This window comes from Anser cygnoides, chromosome 18 (genome assembly GCF_040182565.1).
Source record: "Anser cygnoides isolate HZ-2024a breed goose chromosome 18, Taihu_goose_T2T_genome, whole genome shotgun sequence".
NCBI classification, from domain to species: domain Eukaryota; kingdom Metazoa; phylum Chordata; class Aves; order Anseriformes; family Anatidae; genus Anser; species Anser cygnoides.
In genome coordinates, this window is record NC_089890.1 from 8,650,396 (window position 1) to 8,672,206 (window position 21,811).

At 48.2% G+C, this 21,811-nt stretch overlaps 3 protein-coding genes and 1 long non-coding RNA gene across 15 annotated transcripts in view; 2 read left to right on the forward strand and 2 right to left on the reverse strand.

Moving 5' to 3' along the window:
• Positions 1–2,186, forward strand: part of ABR (ABR activator of RhoGEF and GTPase) — a 35,240-nt gene extending 33,054 nt beyond the window's left edge. For all 4 annotated transcript variants that reach the window (XM_066979745.1, XM_066979746.1, XM_066979747.1 and 1 more), the window contains one exon: positions 56–2,186. In XM_066979745.1, the coding sequence (XP_066835846.1) occupies positions 56–145 (90 nt within the window). In that variant the 3' untranslated portion in view covers positions 146–2,186. The remainder of the gene's footprint in view (positions 1–55) is intronic.
• Positions 2,187–3,551: 1,365 nt separating this feature from the next.
• Positions 3,552–7,295, reverse strand: TIMM22 (translocase of inner mitochondrial membrane 22). The gene is made up of 4 exons (XM_048074065.2): positions 7,018–7,295; positions 6,396–6,592; positions 5,282–5,354; positions 3,552–4,161 (listed from the first exon to the last, which is right to left on the reverse strand). Exons 1-4 carry the CDS (start codon positions 7,244–7,246, stop codon positions 4,085–4,087), a joined length of 576 nt encoding a protein of 191 aa, XP_047930022.1. The 5' UTR covers positions 7,247–7,295; the 3' UTR covers positions 3,552–4,084.
• Positions 7,296–7,398: 103 nt separating this feature from the next.
• SPECC1 (sperm antigen with calponin homology and coiled-coil domains 1) overlaps positions 7,399–21,811 on the forward strand; it is a 97,982-nt gene continuing 83,569 nt past the window's right edge. For 2 of the 9 annotated variants that reach the window (XR_007167053.2, XM_048074061.2), the window contains exons 1-2: positions 9,168–9,261; positions 9,408–9,523. The gene's annotated coding sequence lies outside the window, so the exon portion shown is untranslated. Of the gene's footprint in view, positions 7,535–7,881; positions 8,034–9,167; positions 9,262–9,407; positions 9,524–13,020; positions 13,039–18,741; positions 18,881–21,811 lie in introns of those variants that run through there. The other 7 variants (XM_013196511.3, XM_048074059.2, XM_048074058.2 and 4 more) reach the window with 6 other exon arrangements.
• LOC136786615 (uncharacterized) lies at positions 10,681–18,540 on the reverse strand. The gene is made up of 2 exons (XR_010825786.1): positions 16,808–18,540; positions 10,681–15,599 (listed from the first exon to the last, which is right to left on the reverse strand). It is a non-coding gene; the product is annotated as an uncharacterized lncRNA (long non-coding RNA).

A 21,811-nucleotide genomic window follows, 5' to 3' on the forward strand; every position in this document is an offset into this window, starting at 1 on the left:
GCACCTGGCAGCTCCCCCCTGTCTGGCCCTAACACCCTCAATTTGCCTGCCACAGGTCCAGGTCCTCCTCTACTACCTGCAGCATCCTCCCATCTCCTTCACCGAGCTGAAGCGCAACACACTTTACTTCTCCACGGACGTGTAGCCTGCAGGGAGGAGGCACCAGCTGCAAACACTCCCAGCTCCCCGCTGGGGGCCATGGACCGGATCAAGGCCCCCGGGGAGATCGGCCTGGCCCCAGGACGGTGCCGCCTGCAGCTCCTGTACAATCGCGTACCGACGGCTCGGTCCCGCCCCAGGCGCCGTGCCGTTCTGTAAAGTAGTCGTGTCTTATGTCCCTTCTCGTGTTCCAAGAATTGTTTTCTGTATATTTGTTCAACGGAAGAGGTAGTGACTGACAAGGGCTGTGGACACAGGCTTCCCCTTCGGCTCGTTTTCTCCTGGACTCCTTCCCGCCCGGCACCCCTCGCCTCGCCCTGCTCGAAGCCTGCAGCATCCCACGGGTGCCCGGCCGCTGCCCCACGCCTGCACACTTGGCACAGCCTCGCTGGGAGGCTGGGGGCTCGTGGGCCTCCCTCCCTGATGGCCAGGACCAGCCCTGCTTTGCCTCGCTGCCTGGATCCTGCTCTGCCCCGCGGGAGCCCGGGAGCAGGGTGCCGCTGCCTCCTCGCCGTGTCGCTGCCGGGCGCTTTCAGGCCAGTCCCCTCCCTCGGTCGCTCTTACCCCGCGCTTTGCCTGTGTGGGTGCAGCAGGGCGGTCGCTTCCCTCGCTGTTTGCCGTCGCCGAGTAGTGTTTTGGGGTAACCCACTAGAGCAGGGCTAGGACGAGGCGCTACGGCGGGCTGACCGCAGAGCCGTGGGCTGGGGCTCAGCTCCCATTTCCCCAACAGGGTCTCGGCCTTGTTCTTGCCAAGCAAGAGGCTGGAGTAGTGCCCTGCTGTGTCTGTACATCCGTGTCCCTGCCTTAGCTCCACGCGTGCCCCTTCCAGCCAAGCACTGCCACCGGCTGCTGACTCCTGGGCATGCAACTCCGGCTGTGCCCCACGGCAGAGCTGCCCCGGGGCAGCGGCGCTCCTGCTGCAGGCACGAGAACGGGGAGGTTTTGTTTCCCTCCTTGGCTCAGGGATGGGGGAGGAAAGCCCTGGTGGGCTCTGTTTGGCCTGGCCCTCGCTACCGGAGGCAGAAGTGCTCTCGCTAAGTGGTTTAATGGCTCCAGCTCTTGACCCCAGGCTAATGGCCGGGGCGGCCGGGCCGTGTCCCGTGACAGAGTGCCCGCACGTGCTCGAAGCTGTGCCCTGGCTGCCCCAGCGCCTGGCTCCGTCCCCTGCCCTCCCACGCTGACAGGGAGCTGCTGGTACCTGCTGGGACACAAAACCTTTCGCTCTGTGAGCCGAGTCTGTGTTCTCGTGGGAAAAGCCCCCGCCTCGATTGCGTTGGCCCTGTGCGCTCCTGTGCCAAAGGGAGACGATGAGAAGTGACCGAGCGTGTCCCTGCTGCCGGCGGCGTCGCCTTTACCCACCCGGCCAGCAGACTGGTCCAGGTAAAGCCCGGCCGATGCTCCAGGTATGTCCTAAGCCCACATCCTCGGGGAAGGCAGCACCTGCCAGCCCCCCACCAGCAAAGCAACAACCAGAGGGGAAGCCTTTCAGTCCCCCTCTAAAGGGCTCACACTCCAGACCCTGCTCCTCTCGACTACCAGCTAAACAGAAGGGAAGCAGCAGCGCAGAAAAGAACCAGGCGTCTGTCTTGGCCCTGGACCCAGTAAGGAGGCCGAGCGTTAAGATCTGACTGCACAACGGATCCCTGTGTGTGTCTGAGTTGTTACATGTGTCCAAGTCTCTGTCCACCATAGTGTCATTCCAGATGGAGACTCTGTACAGCCAAAATCCCCCCCGCGTGACAGTGGCTGGAGGCCCGCGCAGCCCCGGCACAACAGGCTGCGGCCAAAATCCCCATGACGGGCTTTTGTTTGCTCCTGCAGGAAGGAAAGGCGGGGGGGTGGACTTCTGCAGCTACAGGTAGAATAGAACTGTTAATTAATATTTGACTTTCAGAAGTTGTTAAGGATATATTTTTGTTTGTGTTCTGTTTCAATTTCTGTAGATTATAAACTTTAAATGGCTGTAAACCATGTGAAGAAAAAAAATGTTAATAAAAATGCAAAGCCCCAACGTTTGCACAAAAGGAGCCCTGTGGTGTTGCTGTTTGCACCAACTGATCACCTTGGCTTTGCAATTTCTTCTCTTTCAGCCGTGGAAATCTTGCTAGTTGTGTTTCAAGCCAGTGGTATAAGCACGGGCGTTGTGCCAGGCAATCTTTTAAGAGACATCTTATGGTTTGGGCTACATCCTTGCATTTCAGTACATTCTGGAGGAAAAAAACCTGGACTGTCTGGAGCCAGCTTGTTTAATCAGCCCAGAATTACTCAAGCTTCAAATTCAGCTGACTTGCACAGCTTCTGGCCTGAGGACACTGAACAGGCACAGCGAGGGAGATGAGGCGATCTGGAAACCTCATCTGATGGATCACATGGAGCTGTCGCCCCGCTTCTTTCCGTGTGGTCATGGGAGACAAAGCATCTCCAAACCGACCACCTTATCAGCTAAACTACCCTGCTGGTGTTGCTCTCCCAGGTAAGCAAGTGCTGTCAGCGTTCTGGGATATCAAACCGTGAATGCAAAGGAGGGGAAGTAGGTGAGAAAACGCCCAGATGTTTTGTGCTGAATTTGAGCTACTGCTGTGAGGCACTGGAACAGGCTGCCCGGAGAAGCTGCAGATGCCCCATCCCTGGAAAGTGTTTAAGGCAAAGCTAGATGGGGCTTTGAGCAATCTGGTCTAGTAGAAGGTGTCAATATCCATGGCAGGGGCTTTGGAATTTTATGATCTTTAAGTTCCCTTCCGACCCAAACCATTCTGACTATGAATATAAGGGTGGGTGTTCCCCCTTGCACAGTAGCTCAAGGACAGCTAAAACCCAGTCTAAACTATTTTGAGTATAAAAGCTACCCTCCATGGTCCAAGAACAGCCTGTGGTTAGAAAGGCAAGACAGCTAGTAAGAAAGCAAAGCCAAAAGGGAGCAGCTCCCCAGGTTCGTGAGCAGGTGTTCTGACTTCAGTACCAATGCTCTGCAGAAGTGATGTTTCACTTTCCCCCAGTTTAACACTGGGGTGCTCAGAGCGTGGTGCAGGAACATGATGGGAAACAGTGTGCTAAGTGAATGTCTGGTTAGCTGTCTGACGGTGGTTTAGTCTCACAACTCTCCTTTAAAGTCCAGCCATCAAACTGCTGGAACCGATGGTGTGAGCCTGTGGCAGTTAAAGCAGTAGCAAGGCTATTTGTACTCCCACGGTGAGGTTAAATCAGGCTAGCCAAGTGGCTACAGAGAATTATACATCTGCAACAACCTCTTTTTTACCCTTAAACTGGTTTGTTCATCTGCCAGTAACCACACGGTTCTAAGGCTAAGGATTCCTTTTTGCTTTTCCCTTTAAGAAATGGTAAAGAAATCTGGCTCTCATTCTGTACTTGAAATAAGACAAGTTGTACAGATGGTGGTTTGTCTTCAGTTGGTATTTTAAGAAAAGCCTGGAACAAACTATTTCTCCACAGGATCTTACCTCTCCCCAACAGAACAGCAAGCTGCAAACTGGTAACTGCTAAACACTTGCAGCACGTTCAAATACACGGTCATCTAAACCACTGCATTTCTTTACGAAATTGTCCTCCTGCCTCTTTTGATGCTAGCAACAGACTTAATCAAAATCAGACCCAAAGGATCCAGAAAGCTCAGAGTCCAGGCTTGTTTCCTGGAAACTGACAGTCAGCTGATCCGTCCTGGTGATACTGCTCACTGCGCCTGGCTCCATCCTCGCATATTCCTGCAAGTCTGCCTGAAGCAGCATGCCAAGGCTCAGAGCCAGATTATTGTTAGTCATTCAGGAGAAGCAGCCAGCACCATCCAGCTTGCACTGATCAGGACTCCAAAGCAGTGGAAAGGTAAGCTCGACGGTTCTTCCGCTGTGATGCAGGCTCTTAGCAGCAGCACCGGAACACAAGGAAAACTTGCTCCCAAGGGATCCCACCGTTACCGTAGGTAGTAATCAATTGCTGCGGAGAAAGCGGCGAATCCTCCACAGCCGATAACGCCTGCCTTCAAACCAGCTGCAACGTAAAAGGGTGGGAAAGAATGAGACAAAATAGGAAAGAAATTTTTCCTCCCAGTAACTAGCCTATGCAACACGGGCTTGGAAAGCTTACACCTGCAGGAACCTGGCGGTCCTCTACCAGGGAACACTGCCCGAGGTGAAGGGGGAACTTGGCACACACTGGTCTTAAAATCCCACATCTGGACTAGCATGACACAGTGACTGGGTGCTGTGGTCCTAAGATTCCCTACAAGGGTTAGGAGAGAAAACACCCGTGGCCACTAATGATTTCAGTGTGCTCTGATCTGAGCACTGCAGGTGGCTTTGCTGTTGGACAAGAGATGGACAGGAAAAGCAGCTGCTACTTGGAAAGCTCTACGAGGATTAGGCCCAGGACAGACACAACTTAACAGGCTCAGTTAGAAGCTCTTTTGAGAACACTTTTGTTTCTTTTATGCTCTGTGAACTGTTAGCTTTTTTGTTGGTTTTGTTATTTTGCTTTTGTTTTCTTAAGGATAGGTGAGAGAAGTTTGATGTTTCTGATAAGCAGCGCAGCTCTTCCTACTTGGGTGTTCTTAGCATTCAAGGCTTCCCCCAAAAAGTCCCCACGAGTGCCTGCTGGCCTAAAATCCCCGTGCCCCTGCTCTTGTACAGGAGCAATAAATAGAATTGCCTGTTTGATTTGATACAGGAGAAAGGAGGGAAGCATTGTACACGCTGTGCAAGTTAACAGAGTTCCTGCCAGCGAAATAGTATATATAAGCACAGCTCTGTTAACACAAGAGCTGTAACTTCACTAAGTTGTTCTGCACATATTTTTGGATCCCTCCCGATGACACCACAGAAGCATGTGGATAGCAAACACCGTTTCCTGATTTTCTTTCAAGTCACTTCTGTTCATTTTTCTCCAATCTCGCTGTCCTGTACAACAGCCTTCCCTACCCACACATATCTTTCAAGCTGACAGGAAAGCGAGAGAGATGGCAGTTCTGTCAGTTTGGAGTACGCTCTCATGCTGACATAACCATAACCCCATGCAAAGAGATCTGTAGTGCATGTTGCCTTAAAAATACTGCTTGCTACCTAACCGAATTACAGCCTTATCACAGAAATAGCTCATAGCAGGCACCACCAACCTCTGAAGCCGATCGCTCCTCCTGTGATGCAGCCACTAATAACGCTGTTCTTCCAGTCTGACTTTCCACGATACTGAGGAATTAAAAAGCAGAGTCAACAAATAAATACGAGATAAAAACTCAGTGCCTGTACTAATACCAAGAGAGATTGAATGACCTTCCAGCCCTGTCTCAGATGAGGATGTTTTTCCCTCTGTTCTCAGCAGATGGCCCCCTGCACTTTAAAACATAAGCCTTGCAGGGCCAGGAGGAGGGGAAGGTGCAGGTCACCAGGAGAGGTAAGACAAATCCATATGGTGCAATGCAGAGCTGCAACAAAGCCTCTCAGGTGAGCCGATACAGCCCCCAGAAGGCAGCACTGTGCACTGGCACCAGCTCAGAGATTTTAAAGGTGCTACAGGCACCTGAGTGCAGCACTGAGCCTGGCCGTGCAGTCTGGAGAGCCACAGCACCCCGCTGACAATGATATACAACTTCCATAGCCAAAGCACACCCGTTTTTCACCAGTGCAGAGATCTGTTTGTTCTGCTTTATTGTGCAAGCAGATACACTTTTCTTCTACGTGATTTAAGAAATAATTGTCTTTCAATTAAAAGACAGTACTGAAATTCATAACAGGCTCATTTCCCTATTTAAGAAAAGGGATGGTAGATTTACCGCTGGGCTGCACGAGGTCATTTCTTCCTGTAGGCGCAAGATGAAAATAGGCCTGTTACTTAAGAACTTTGATCAAAGGATCCCTGTCTGCATATGCAATTTTTACAGGCTCAAATGACCACGTTGCAAGTTTGCAACTTTCAGTTTGATGTTTTAAAGTAATAACAGATTACTCGTAGCTAGGGTTTCAAAAAGCAATGCCCGTACTTGCCAAAAGTCGGGACTTGAACTGGAAAGGACTTCACTGTTGTGTGCAGTTCTGCTTATTCCATCGGAGAACTACAGTTCTGAAGGCAGGTCTCAAAGCTGAAAAGCTTCAATGACTTAAGAAGCAAAAATAAAGTAGCCTAGTCCCTCACCCCATTACAAGGGGGATACGCATACTTATCCAAATCCATTAAAGGAGATTACCAAGTATATAAAAATATTTCATAATGCTTACGGAGTCCTTACTCACCGATTCTACCACACACTCAGTGCAGGAGAACATAGCGCCAACGATGGCAAAGTTCTTCGCATAGGATATGCCTCTCTGCCCCATGTCCTTCAGCACCTCCTTCGCGGTTGGCGTGCGATAGGGATCCTTGGGATCAAACCCAACGTTGGTGTCGATGCCAGCTGTGAAGACACCAAACGCTCCTCCAAGAACAAATCCTGTGGAAGAGGAAAGGTATAAAATGAACCTCTGCTGGGTTAGAGTGATATGAAGGGCCCGTAGCGTGATGCTGCGGGCACTGACATTGACACCTTCCCCACTGCAGGCCTGTGCTGTGCGGAGAAGCACCACGACCACCTCTTCCTTGTGCAGAAGGGAAAGCGGATGGAGATCCCTGTGATCACCCCCAGATCCCTGTGACAGGCCGGGGGTGCTCTGAGGGCTGAGGAAAACCCAGGGGGACGCAGCTCGGCGGCCTCTCCTCCTGCCCACCCCCCCCCATGCCCTGGGGCTCGACCCCTGGCGGCTCCTTCACCTCTCCCCGATGCCAGCCCCCGTCCCCACATACCCCACATCCCCCCCATCCCCCACAGCCCCCCACATCCCCTCACAGCCCCCCAAAACCCCCCGTCCCCCCGCGCACCCCCCACGCAGGCCAGCGCCGCCTTGAAGGCGCAGCTCTCCATGGCCCGCTCCACCATCTTCTGCTCCTCGCTCTTGGCCGGGCTGGGGATGCCTCCCAGGGCGGCGGGGTCCCAGGCTCGGGGCCGCCGCCGCTCGCCCACCAGGTGCTGCAGCAGCTCGCTGTACCGCACCGCCGGCGGCTCCGGCTCCGGGCCGCCCGGCGACGAAGGGGACGGGGCCGCCGCCATCACCGCGGAGCCCCCTCAGGAGGCCGCCACTCCGCTCCCGTAGCGCGGAGGGGGTGACGGGAGTTGTAGTTCCGCGGCGCTGCGACTCCGCATCCCAGCGCGCCCCGTGCGGGCACGGAGAACTACACTTCCCGTCACGCTCCGTGAGGCTCCCTGAAGGACAGCGGGAGGGGGAAGGACTACGTTTCCCAGCGTGCCTCGCGGCCGCCCCCTGGCGGCGGTTGGGGCCGGTGCAGCTGAGGCGAGGGCTCCGGAGCATCCTCGGCAGCGGAGCGGGGCCGGCGGCAGGTGGGCGCCGGGGGGCGGCTGCGGGGCCTGGGGGGGCTGTGAGGGGACCGGGGGGGCTGTGAGGGGCCGGGCCGGGGCTCTCCGCCCCCCCCCGAGGGGTGAAGAGCCCGGGGAGAGGCTCTGAGGTGCCGGGGTAGCCCCCGCGGCGCCGTGTGGGGGCGGCAGGGCCAGGCCCCCCCCCCCGGGGGCCGCGGGTCCCGGAGGGGCCCGGGAGCGGGGGGAGCCCCGGGGGGCGGCCTGGTGGGGCCCTGGGCAGGGATCCCGGAGCGCTTCCATCGTCCGTGGTGCTCAGGTGGGAGCTGAGGGGAGCGGGCATCGCCTGTCAGCTGCGCCTTTTGCTTCCTCAGGTGGAAGGAGGCGTTTTTCCTTCAGGACCCGTTTGTCAGGAGTGCTTGGAGAAGGGACGGAGTTGGTCTTTCTGTCACAAAACGCACACTGAGCTCACGTCAGGTCACGCAGAAACCTCAGCTCTGCTGTGCTCGATATGCTTGGTAGCAGGGTGAGAAATTTCTCTCTGCCTTTTACCCTTGGTGAACAAGGGGCCGCCAAGATGAAAATTCTCCTACCCGCCTCGCTTGTGTTTCATTTTATTTAGCCGGTTTTACTGTCTTCTGCACTAGAGCCAGTGTTCCGCAGAGCCGAGCACATGTGCGGATAGGTACGCTTCAAAAAAAAGCGTTGTTGACTTCTCTCTGATATCTTTTTTGCGTTAATTTTAAAAGTTGCCTGTAAGTTTTTAACCCTCGAGGAACAGCTGCGATCGTTTCAATAGGATGCTTCAAATTACTCCGCTTCGTTAATTGAAAATGATGTAAAAGGTTAATTCGTTGTTTAAGAGGAATTATTGAAGTATGAAATCTTCCTGACAGCATACAACACCCTGAAAGGTGACTCGTTAGAGATCCTGAAGTAAGCTACTCTTTTTTTTTTTTTTTTAATGATTTTCACTGTATCTTGTTTATACCTCAGTTTAGGGCTGGACATGTAGGATCAAATAACAATTTAAGTTGATGGTTTTACCACTTCAAATGAAGTGATGAAGTTCATTTGCAACAACTTTCCTCTTTTCCTCTTAAATTCCAGTGCCCTCTACTGGCTGGACCATCAGACCTGCCCGGTGCTCTTCCCTCTCTCCATCTCTATCCTTTTCCTTTGAAACTCTCTTGGTCCCTTTTTTCTTTTTAAGGTCAGAAGCTGTTGAAAAGCATGCTGTTACAGTCTACTAAAACATTACCTTTACATAAAAGAGAAGGTTGCTGGCAGGATGATCTCCCTAAGGGGCCCTTAACTGTAGATTTCAATCTTCTCCTTGATCTAAACTAACCTAGTTGGGCTGATCTTGAAGTCACACTGCAAAGCCTATTTTCCAGAGGTGTAAAGGGAAGAAAGATGTGTTGGATCTGGAATTGGAGCTCTGAGAGTTTCCATGTATAGCTGGAATATTATTTTTGCTTACTTTTATCTGTTCCTGGGTTTTGGACAAAATCACAGGTTTAGAGTTGCTTGGAAATATCATTATTTTTTCGTAGAAATATATTTACAAAATATCTGTTTATAATAGTTATATTTATTTATACATACACATATAGATTTAAATATATATAATTTATCCCATTAGGTATTGGAATAGTTTTCTCCTTTTCCCATACACGTTCTTTTCTGTTCCTTGTATGAACAAACACATGTCCTTGACTGGATAAACTCAGGAGCCTGAAAGGACTTCTCACGTGAGTGAACTCAGATGGAGCATTAAGCCCTTGAGAGAGAATCTGCGAGTTTGAGACATCTTTGATAAGTTATTCATTTGGAATTTTAATCTGTTTCTTCTTTTTGTATGAACTTTCCATAAACCTGTGAACCTTCATCACTACAGACGTGTGCAGCCAGGGCACTGATCCTCTTCCTTCACCAGGCTCTTACCATCTGACCGATGTACCCGAAGTCACACTTTCTTCTTGGAACTGTCAAGGCCAGTACAGGTTATTACAGGTGAGCTTAGGTTATTTTTATCCTCGCCTAGTCCCAGATGAAACATCTCCATTTTGTGTGAGCAGCTCTCCCCTGTGTGACGACAGCATTAGGTGCAGCTGATCATTAGTTTTTCACTGGCCTGTGATGGACCCAATGCATGAATGTGCTCAGCGTTTCAGCAGAGGGCAGCACGTAGGGATATGAAATAATTCTATTCCACTTGACCTGTACAGTGATCCAGCCTTCATCCAACACTTCTCCAAACAAGATCCCAAAGGGCAGAGGGTCTAAACCTTGGAAAGAACATTTTTGTCTGAAATCGTGGTTGTGCATGGCTCTTAGTTGTAGAGCTCCATCATTTTGAATAAGCTTTGTCTGTCATTTTTAGCGTTGCCATTTAAAAACAAAAAATTTTCATAGCTCTCAACTTTTTGTAAAACATGGACGGTTCCCAGAGTCTTTTCTGAAATTAACTGGGCAGGAGGTGGCTGAAGATGGAAGTTAAAAATAACTAGCTTAATCCATTCTTTTTCACTTTTACACCTACCTGTCTGCCACCTTTTTCTTTACCAGAACTACGATGACCTAGGCAAATGAGAGGAGGAGAGGATAGATTAACTGATGCTTTCATGGGGGGAAAAAAGGAGAAGCATTCAGTCGCACCACAAGCAGAAGAAATTACGGCTGTTTTGCAATCGTGTTAGTTGGTCATGCTGCAGACTTTGCCTCTCCTGTAGCAAAGAGGCTTCCAGTGGCTGTAAAGGGGCTGTGTGGGAGCCTGCTGGGCTCTGAGCGTGGTTCTGCAAGTACCACTTCACATTTCCACTCTAGTACCCTCAGCTATAAATTTAGGCTGGTGCTTTCTTACTTCCCATCCTGCTTGTGAATGTAATATTTTTTTTTATAAGATTTTAACATCTTAGGTTTAAAAGGGCATTAGAGAAGTAAAGTGCTTTGTGAAATATCCCTAAATTCAGTGACTGGAAGTTGCTTTAACGTCTATACTTCCCTTGGCTTCTATGAATTTCACCAACTTTATGTTTGAGAGTGCAGTTATTTTCTTCTGAGGTGAAAAGCCTTTCCATGCTGGTCAATACTGTCACTGTGATGGCCAAAACTAAAGTACTAATAAAAGATCTGACTGTAGCTAGATGGCAGCTATATAGAGTTAAAACTGAAAGGACAGCCTGATTTATTTATTTATTTTTTCTCCAGGTCAATGTATGAGGCTGCAGAGATACAGATATGTGTGTTTCAATAAGATCTCCTTTTAGAATCAGCAGACTGTTCCTTGTGACTCTGCTTTGTAACTCAGAGAGAAGGAGCAGGATGTGGGTTTTCAAGCTGTTTGATCCCGTCTTTCTTCTCTCTTTGACATTTTAGATCTCAAAGCTCACATCCTTTTTGAAAGTAACGTGCTTCCTTGGTGTTTGTCCCACTTCAGCGAGCTTCTTGTTCCCTTCTTCCCATCTCCCTGATATTAAGCACACTTTTGTTTTCCTCCATAAAATTCAAAATGCACTTGCCTTGTAACTCATGGTCTAAAAAAAGATCTGCATAAGGCTTCAGACATCATCATCTCCCAGGGATTTTAGCTGTTGCTATAGAAGCCTAAATTCTCGTTTGAGAGACCTTTCCAATAGAAAGAAGTTGGTGCTGGGGGGGGGGGAAAGTTGTCATGGAAATATGCAGCAAAAAGAGAAAGGAAGTCTCAATTTGATAACTGCTGCATTGGCATAGCCCGCTTGGTGATGAAGTGGTTCCATAGCTGGAGATCTGATCCTGCGGACTCTCTTTGTTACGTTCGATCCTCAAGAAATTATTTGATGTCTATATTTCTAGTTCACCAAGTATGCTGCTTACCTATCCGGATCTGTGTTTCCAAACGCGCAGTGGTGTTCAAAAAGCAGCCTGGCCCTGTTCCTTTGCCCACCCAGCCAGAGCCGGGCAGGTTTGGTGGTGTCAGCCCCTGGGCGGGTGCAGGGAGCAGCAGTGCCCACAGTGATGTTCCCCTCCTGGGAGGAAGCCCCGTTGGGCGGCTGTGGTGGGCAGGGTGGTCTCCAGCAGCCCTGTGAGCCGTAGCACAGCTTCCTATTCTGGCCGGGGCAGCCCTGTAAGGATTTATAGAGCTCCTGCTATTGAAACGTGGCCTTCAGAATAAAATTTTAAATGACTTGCTAAAAATAGTTCATTCTGCAAACTTCAGCGCTGTTTCAGATTTGAACAGAAGGAGCCCTTGGTGCCCAGCCAAGCGGCGGTATAAGCAGGTCCCTCTCCATAAATCTCCCGTCCTCTTCCACCAGCCCTAGGCCCGGTTCCCTGGTTTCAAGCTTTTTATGTCTTTCTTACCAAAGCTGCTTGGTACCTAATAGATGTGATTACGGGTGAGCTGCCTTTAAATATCTATTACGGGTGTCACCATGGTAACTGCTGCAAGAGTTTCTTGCTGGTAGAAGGCTTCAAGCTCCTTGAGATACCACAGGGCAGAGCATTTAGGCTGTTGTTTTCATGGTTTCAATGAGATCACCCACAATATCGAAGAGGAAATGTAATGTATTTCTTATTTTTAATAGCAGTGGATGTTAACGGTACTGGAAGGTCTTTGGATTGATGATTCTGGAATCTGGTGTCCTCAGGTTGGAGAAAAAGGACAGTTAAATATGCAGCGAGGGACCAAACCTCCCTTAGGAAGCACGCCTTCACCAGCAAACTTCTGCAGGAAGAGGAGAATGGCGCTTTCCTTGATCAGTCCAACACTTGGCCTTTCTATTGATGCTGCCAACAAGTGAACTAATTAATCCTTGAGAAGGATGCAGAACTGAGGTGCTCTGCCATAGAAACAGGCAGAGGTGTTCGGGCTGATTTGGCCTGGAGTAGAAAAACAATGAGCTGGCTTTTATGTTCTCTCCTCTTTCTTTGTATTCCCAAACTGCTGCTTTTTGCCCTAGGCCTTCAGCTGTTGCGTACCAGGCTAGCAGTGCTAGTTAGCCACTATCTAGAGTGACTTTGCTGCTGTCTTTAATACCCTAATCTTCCCCTCCTTCCCTCCTATCAGCTTTCTTTCCCAAGCTCCTGGGTGCTTGGCCAGTCAGTCCTTTTGCTCTGTAACGTCAATTGTTTCTGCAGGCTTCTCCAAGTGGCAGGTCACTCATGTCCCTCACACTAACTCTGTGACCTCAGGGGTTGTTCTGCTTTCATTTATTTATGAAACTGGTTATGGTGACTGGTCACAGGCTCCATAGGATACTTCCTTTTCATGCACTGATATCTTGGTTCATTACCCTCCTATCTCGCTATCTGCTGGAGATTTTAAATTATCATTTGCTTTTATAGCGACTCGGAAAGCTGAGCACCTCTTTCTGCTGCTCTCCCACTTCGTTAGCTGTGGCTGTACCTGCTGCTTCTGGCCTTCCATCTTTCACCGTTCGGTGAGCGAGGTCCGTTCATGGAACAGGCTCTTCAGTGTAGCTGCGCTGGAAAAGAAGGTGGAAGGCTGACCTTGAGGAGGGGAGCAATTTGCATTCACTTTGCAGGTCAGTGTGTGGGGACAACCGACATGCCAGAGCCAGAGCAGGCAGCGCTGCCTACTACCTCTGTGGCCGAAAGAATTCCACCCCTCCTGGAGGAGGAGTTTGTGCTGACAAAGCACGGATATTTGTCCTTACCTGCCTCTTAGGCGACATGATCCACACGTGAAGATCGTGAAGATCCCTTTGCTGAGTTTAAAAATGCTCACAATTGATTTTAGTTGTAATCAGATGTTTATAGTGTGCCAAATGTGGACTGAGAGTTCCAAATCTAAAGTAACTATGATTGGTAACTGAGAACTCCTAACTGTCTTAAGGAATCTTGAAAGCAGAGCCAGGATCTCAGAATGGGATTTGTTTGCATTGTATCACTGCATGTTTCTCAATACTTACTCCGTAACATGACAATTAATATTGGAGGGATCTCAGTGTTTGAGTACTTCACATTTCAGCTGCATAGTTCAGTGCAGTGTGCTAAGCAGTGTGCTAAGCTGACTTAAAAGTTGAAGCAGCAGCAAACGTTCATTCATATGAGCTGTCTGGAAGCGATGAATTGCTGTAGTTTAGATTCTTCCTTTTCCTGGCTTTGATTAGGCCACCAAAGCCAAACTTTTCTGCTCCGTTTCTGGGTGCCTAATCTATACCAATATGCCTGTCTTTTGCAAAAGTGCTGACTTCTTATTATGTAGGAACTAAAATCAATGGGTACCATAGATCCTTACTAGATGTTGATATTTTGTCAATAATTTAGGTGCCTTTGTTTCCCTACCTTTAAAATAGATAAGAGTTACTAAGCTGCTGCAGTGATTAGCTGATTCCGTTTAAATAATCTATTAAAAAATGCAGAGAGTAAGAACAAATGGAAACTCTAGAATATTACTATATAGGGTATCAAACCTTACAGATACCTTTTTTTCTGAAATCCTGATCTACATTAGAGGGCTTGTTTGTCCCCTGGGATTTGGACTCCTTGTGCTTCATCCTTTTTGTGTTAATTTGTCCTACTTTTTGTTGCTGCTGGGCTCCCTGTGATGCTCTCCATGCACCCAGGCGTACCCCGCGGTTCTGTCTCCATTCAGGGCTGTCAGCAGTTCTAGTGCAAGTCCCTCTGAAACGAAGCTGGCAACTCAGGTCTTTTATTTGCATCTCCCTCAAATGCGCCAAAAAGTTCAAAGCAGTGGGGCATTCCTACCCCATCCCATTGGGGATTTAATTCTCAGGCAGCCTCCAGCACACATCTTCTTCAGTCCTTAATTTTCCTGCACAGCTCTCTATTGTTAGTGATCAGCAAAAACTTAATGAAATGATTTTCTGTTGGAGGCTCGTTAGCGTTTCTAATGGATACCTGTTCCAATTCCCCTCCTGTTAGGTGATCAAACGCTAGCTTTTCCAGCATGTGATCCGTCTCGGACAATAAGCAAAGGGAGCAAATAGGGTTGTGCTGTATTTCTCCCGTGTAGGTAGAAGGAACTTGCTGTACAACTTGAATATGGTAATTGTTGGTGTTAATGAGTGCTGTATTACAGCCTATGCACCAGAAAATGAGCACTGAAGAATAATAAAGAATGGAGATGTTTCCCCTCTTCAAAGTCTTTCATTTCAACATTGAAATCAAAATTTTCAGTTAAGTCAGAAAGAACACGGGAAGTCTTATCTCCCCCTTTCAGAGAAGAGCATCAAGTATAGCATTTTTCACACATTCAGATTTATCTGCTTTTGAACAGAAGGGTGACTGTAGTGAAGCTATCCCTGGTCTGCTGCTGTGCCTCTTATGCCTAAGAAAGTGCAGAGATGTTTGAAAACTGTAGAGGAAAAATAACTTCTCTGGATAAAACTGTGCAAAAATAATGACAGACTTATTTTGAATAATTGAATGACATTGAATACGTGAATATTTCTTTGCCACGTAGATTTCCTTCCTCATTTTGTCATGTTCTGGGGGCTGGGTTTTGTTGGTAGATAGATGTCTCTTAACTCTTCAGTGATCTGGTCGGAAATGACAGAAATACTGAAAAATGCTGGCTCCTCTTACAGACTCTGACTTCTGAAACAGGCAGTTTCCTAACTCTATTTTTGACGTACTTAGTGGCTGTTCCCTTGGAAATTTGAAAGTTGTTGTCTGGTCTTCTGAAATTTTGGCAACAGGCAACAAAGGAAGCTGCTTTTTCTGTCTCCTGTAGCACTCCGTGTTCCATAAATCATATCTGCTTTCCTCCAGCTTTAACAGTTCTAGCTTCTTCCAGCAAAAGTGTTTTCTTTAGTTATGGGACAAAGCTGGTAGCTGTCCCACAGGCTGCACTCTGCAGGTAAATAAATGGGAAAATGAAACTGCAGAATAAGGACAGGAAAAAATCAGAGTTCTGCGAGCGAGTGCGCACAGCTTCCTTGTGCTGGCGGAGCCTTTTTGGCAGCAGTTCCGGGAGCTCACTTTTTCTATCCACCCATTTGATCAGCATCATCTCGCTAACTGAACAGCAGTTGTTTTTGTCAGAGTGGAAAGCGGTGCCCCATGATTCATTCTGCAAATGTCGACTGGCTGCTTGAACTTCCTGACATCTGTAGTGGGACTGAGAAAATAAAGAAGTTTGTATCAGTTATGTACAAAAAGGAGGAAAGAGGGAGTAAAGCCATGGCCTGGCTCCACTAATACCCACTGTCTGGTGCAGCCTTTCCTTTGTAATTACTGTTGGTTTTATAACTCCAGACAGTGCTGTTCCAAGTCTTCTAACTGAATTAGAGACTTGCTTTAAGAAGACATTGTTATTGACATAATAGCCTTGCTTATGGAATCTCTCTCTTTGTAATTAAGGCTGTTGCATGCACAAAAGCAGTTAAACAGAGCATAAATATCTGTAAATGCAAAGATATTTTTAATCTTGTTCCGTGTATGAGCCCTTTTTTTCCACGCTCTTTGTGCATTTGAATCTCAAATGAGCTGTGCCACCAGAAATTCTGCCCTTTGCCCACTCCATTAAGTTGTGTGTCATCCGTGTTCGTTCCTGTCAAACTGCCCAGACGATGCAGGTTGCAACACAAAGCATTTAAATTCCTCAAATGCAGAATTTTGAAGGTGCGTTGACGGGCGGGGTTTAGTATGACTCCTGTCCCTTGTTGCAGAGTCACGGGGGCAGTGGGTTGACCACGCAAGCAATATGCTAACTGTCCTTTTGGCTATCAACCAAACGTCCAAGTTGAGTGAGACCCTGGCAGGTTTCTCTATATATAAATATATATATTGCTGCTTGAAATTTTCTCATCCCAGCTGTGTGAAAGTAATTACAGTTAATGCCCTGGACAGGCCACAGACTTTCTTTATGACCTTAGCCAACTCATTTGAGCTGTCTGTTTCTGAGCTCTTTGTTCATTAAACAGAAAGGCAATTTTTCAATCCAGAAGGTTTTGTGTTGAATAATTCTTTGGTCTAAGTAAAGACATCAGATAATTATAGCAATAAGTGCTACCAAAAAACCTAAATAAACAAGTACTGTCTGGTCTTGTTGGGTCTGGGGAAGTTGTGTGGCACTACTCTAGCCTGTCTGCGAAAGCTGCAGCATGTAAATGCCGGGACTATCCCTCACACCCAAACATTTTCATGTTTAGGTTTTGGTCAAGTTGTGTTTATCAAAGCTAAAAAAAAATCTTTGAGAACGAAATATAGTAGCTCCTCTCTCCTCCCCACACCCCTCATCTCGGTTGTTTATTTCTCTTGGCCTGAGGATAGGAAAACCTACCGAGCTGACGAGGCTGCTCTCCCCCCGAGCCCACAAGAACTCACCAGCAGTGGCAAAGAGACAGCGTGCTGCGGTCCTACCAGTGCTTGTTTTCTTCAGACAAGGAGGCTTTGCGGCAGGGTGTGTGCAGCTGATGGCCCTCTCGTTTACGTGCTCAGGTCCAGGGGTCTGCAATCTTCTGTCAGTAGTTTCCAGCTGTATCCGCCCAGCTTTGAAGGTGGTCCGTCATCGCAGCAGAGGGTGCTGAGCTGCGTACCTGGGCGACCTCAGTGTCTGTGCACACAGCACTGACTGTAGCGTTGCTTCCCTGGGGAGGAGAAACAGTTCGTGTAGATCACTATCTACCAGAATTTGGTTAATAGGAATGACAGAAAGTACTGCTGTCTTATCTGAGCTGTGAGTAGTATCTAAATATTAGAGGTATAGAAATATGAAATGGGTGAATTCTGCCTGTGATCACGCAGTCCGTCCTCAGGTAGTGAAGTACCGGCGCGAGGCAGGCTGGATAGAAGGGCTGGTGTTGCAGGTAGGTGGGAACTTCCAGTAGCAGCTGGCACGATGGCGTGAGTGTTCAGGGGTTTGGAGCTAAGAGGGTATGCTTGGCACCTGCCACTATCATTTGTGAAGTAAGTTCTGGTGTGGTCTTTATCTTGTTCTGATGTTTTAAGGTCTGAAGGTAAGAGTTCCCACTCTCAGGGATATCTCAAAGTTGGATCCAAAATTGTAATGTTTAGAAGGGACTCGGCTTGGACTCAGTCTTTGTTTTAAGGTCTGGCTGCTCTGCAATAACAATAACGGTGCCAACATTGAATTGAAAAGTAAATTAACCCGTGGCATAGCATTAGCTTCCTTTCAGTCCCTTCGGAACTTAGAATACAGAGTTCCAAAAGGTGCGGTGAGGTTGAACTATTCAGCTGCAGCAACTGTTCCAGGATCGTGTTGTAAATCTTGCCTCTGTTATTGTGAGGTTGCTCCCGTAGCATCAGCATTGCTGCTATGTTCAGTTCTCACTGGTGGTTCACAGAGCCCCTGCTGCAGCCCAGGAGGAGGTTCCTGATCTGTAGTTTCAGTCTTAGGTGAGAGACATCCCCCAGGGGAGCAAACATCTCCCTCTGCACAGCCTCAAACAAAAATCCCTGTTCTAAACACCTCTGGTTTCTCGGTTGAAATGTACATCTGGGTTTGATTTTTCTTTGCATCCTCTCTGCTTCCTCTAACTTGATGCTGTCCTTGCTTCATCTAACCCTGTTAGAACCTCTGGCCCTGCCCATTTTCAGAGACGAAATGCTCCTCAGATTAAGCAAGTGGGATATTCTTGAGCATTGCTCCCCTTGTCCCATAGTCGCTCTCTTCTAAATGAAGAACAGACTGATGCTTTTTGGTCAGCTCACGAGAAGTTGCTCAGGACTGTTTCTACCCTCTTCTTCTTGCAGAAGCCGTTGTCTTAATGCATCTTCCCTCCACACACACACACACACACCTTTTCATTTTTTTGTAACAATGGTGCAGGCACGGGAAATGTCGTGAGCTGTTCTGGCTGTGACTGCTGGCATTCCGTGGGAGAGATTTAGTGTGGAATATAAAAGTTTCTGGAAGCTGTCCCTGTGATTTCCTCTGCAAAATGCCTTCTTGCTACGGCCACCTCCTTGCCCTTCCTACGCTGTAGTTACCGCATGTTTTTAGCCGACTGGATCACGCAGACCAGGCTGGGGCTTATGCCCTCTGCCCAGTGCCCAGCTCTGCTGCTGGGATGAGGAGATACTGAAAGAAACTGCCTGCTTTATGGATTGAAGCACCTTCGGGTTTTGGAGTGGATATAAACGGCTTTCTTGCATAAATCTTCCTTGCTTTGATGAAAATATAATATTTCTCTTTCCCCTGAGTAAGCAAGTGTGCATATGTGTGCGCGTGTGTGCTGAATGCCAAAGCGCTGGTGAAGCCAGCTTGCTTCCGTATGTGAATCATTTCTCAAGCAGCTCTCTGTGTCTCGCTGCAATGTGGTTTTCCTCTCAGGGAAGAACTCAAGCCCTGAATTTTCAGTCTGGCTTGCACATGCTGTCAGAAGCTAGTGGGAGACAGCTTTCTTCTTAATGCAGAAAAGAGGACAAGCTTTTACTGTAAGTATTTTATTTTTTAAGGTGGGAGTTGTATCATCTCTAGTGGGGTTGTGGGAGCAGCAATGTAATCCTGGAGTGAATGTACCTGTTTTGCTCAGCAACGCTTTTTCGTAATATCTCACTAATTAAAACTAAATTGCTTGAAACAAGAAACGTACGGTGCAAACAATTCTGCGTTAGCAGAAAATGTGCTGGGGGTGATGTAAAAGCCATTACAACAACATAAAAGTGAGTCTGGAGAGCTGCCTGCTGTATTTGCTTCTGCTCGGCTACGTGGAGTCTAGAGACAGAGGGGAAGAAGCGATTTCCGTGCCTAGATCTCCTTTCTTCTCTGGGAATTTAGCGTTGTGCTCCAACAGTTAAACAAGCAGGAGTGCAAGCCCGCTTGCCTCTGCTACTGCATGTTCACCTAGTCCAGTCGGGAAAGGGCAGAAAAGAACAAGCTGCTAAGCAAATAGCTTTGGCAGCTCGCTGCTCTGCAGGGGAGCAACGAAAGCCCCGGGGAACGTGCCAGGCGGGTCCCCTCTTGTGAGAGCAGAGCAAAGAGCTGCTGGGATTCTCAGCAGGACCTTTACGTGTAGCAGCCTAACAGTTGGCCTTAAAATTGGTCTCTGGGCTGAAGCTCGATTGTAATAACAATAGTGATAATAACAGCGTTTGTATAGCAGGTAACATAGCTCTGCAGAGTTATAGAGATGTTAATTAAGTCCTGTGTATGGAGCAGTGAGGGATTACTGGTAGAACTGGTTTGAAAACAGGGATTCTCTACCCCTTTCTTTTGTACACTGTCTTAAGTTCTTCTGGATGTCCCCTCCTAATGCTTTGTCTCACCTTCCAAATACTGTTTTGTACGTTGTTCTTCCACCCTTTCTAAATTATGAGGTACTTTTTGTCCCTGTAAGCTCAGCTGGAGAGAGGATGGCTGATTTGCTGAAATATACTGGTTTTTGCTGACAGAACGTGACAGGTAACTAACATAGGGATGCCTCATCCTAACACGCTCACATGTGCAACCTCCTCTCTTGGCTCAGTTCTAAAATTTCTTTTCATTATGCAGTGCACCAAGGTGGGCCTTCTGGTCCCTTAGCGGCCCCATAAGTCATAGTCATAATCCCCTGATACCATTGTTTAAATCTGTTCTGTTCCTCTTCAGTGTGAATACTTCTAAAATGCAGAAGTCCTCTAGCTTCTCCTGCAGTTTTGGAATTTGCTGCTGTTGTCTTCTTCCCGAAGAAACCTTTCAGTTAGTTCACATCACCACTCATAGAAGTTCAGAAGCTGCCCATTTATTGCAGTTTATAAGTGACCCACTCTGCACTTAATGGAGGATAAATATCTCCTTTAGGGATAGCTTCCAGGTCTCCCCATCGTGATGGATGGAAAAGGGGAGTCAGGGAAACATCCCAGCATGTGGCCATCTGCGGGGTTGTCGTGCACTCTGTGACAGACGTTGATCTCTCATTTTTACTTTGTTTTTCAGTGGGGTTTCTTTGCAAGGCACGTGAATGCTGCTCATTTGTGTGTTTGTCTTCATAAACCTGCTGTGTGGGGAGTGAGCCTGCTTCTATAAATGGGAAATGGCTGAGGTAGTACAGGAAAGCTGTGATGGAGCTGAGGATAGGATCGGGTGGAATCCCAAGCCAGTGCACTGACTGCAGTGTCATCCATGGATGCTTCTAGAACACAGGGGACCTGCAAGTGTGTGTGCATGCACCGGACCGGATAACCGCGTAGCGGCATGCTGGGCATGTCTGCCATGCTAAAACAGCATCCTTCCTTCCCTTTCTTGTACCTGTAGCTACCCCCTATGCTACAGGAAAATGTAATGGCAGGTAATTACCCAGCCAACCACGTGTAATTATTCTTCATTTCTTCAGCAATTACGCAGCTCTTGCTCTATCTGAAATGAAACCTTTTCCTCCTCCTTGTTGGCAAAACGAGATGTGTTAACCAGATGTGTCACTCGTTTTGTGCTGTGTCCCCTGGGACAGCAGTTAGACAACCTGGATTACTGGGCAGTAGCTACCTTGGAATGGTTCTAAACCATCTTGTTCCCATCTGCGATACAGTGACCATAAAACCTCTGCGCAGTATTGCACTGCTCCATGCTTTCCTTTACACTGCCCCAGCCTGAGAACATGCCGCCCACGAATGCATGCTCCCGTCCTTTCCCTTCTGGTCGAGTTTCTTCCCTTGCACGCAGCCATCGGTAATGCGGTGCGCATGATTCAGAATTGCCACGTTCAAGTCCACGTCTCTGCCCTAAAGTTAGCGAAAGATCTTATCAGTCCTCTGTCATTTCAGCCTCACTGAGACAACAGCCCCGTGCACCAAAGAACCGTGCTGGATGGTTTGCCGATGGCCAGCACCCTGCTGTGCTTCACGACTTCTTCAGGTTTTGTCCCATCCAGCTGGTAGCTGCTGCTGTCTTCTGGAGGGCTTCACGAGCACAGAAAATTACAGATCAGTTGGTATTTTTGTTTCCTTATCCCCATGTCTGTAAGATCGGGGGTCGCGGGGAGGAAGCATAGCTTCTCTTCTGAGATGCGTGGTGGGGACTGGTTAGATAATCAGTGCGAGGGTGGAGGAGAAAATCGAATATCCACGTACAACCAGCATTTAAATTACTGCGGGAGACGGTTCCCAGCCATTTCAGAGTACAGCTTCCGCTTGATTTTTTTATTTTTTTTAAGCATCAGTCACTGCTGGATGACATTCCTGGGCATTTTAGCTAGAGAAGTAGCAAAGCTGCATGATTTTTTCCTGTCTTCTAAATGGCCAGTAATGTAGAACGAGGACAAGGGAAATACAGCTAAGTATATTCTTTGTCCGTATGCACCCATGAGGGTTTTGTTGTGATTTCTGCATTCTTTGAGATCTAACTAAGCATAAAAAATTCGCAAATTAAACCTCCAGGGAGAACTTCTGTGG

Bases quoted from the DNA above. Each gene is read 5' to 3' on its own strand.
- TIMM22 (XM_048074065.2), bottom strand. From the start codon at position 7,246: ATGGCGGCGGCCCCGTCCCCTTCGTCGCCGGGCGGCCCGGAGCCGGAG. The intron at 6,593-7,017 runs GTGCGCGGGGGG...CCTCTTCCACAG, and splicing joins GGCGCTGGCCTGCGTGGGGG to GATTTGTTCTTGGAGGAGCG. The intron at 4,162-5,281 runs GTTGGTGGTGCC...TTTACGTTGCAG, and splicing joins AGGAGCGATCGGCTTCAGAG to CTGGTTTGAAGGCAGGCGTT.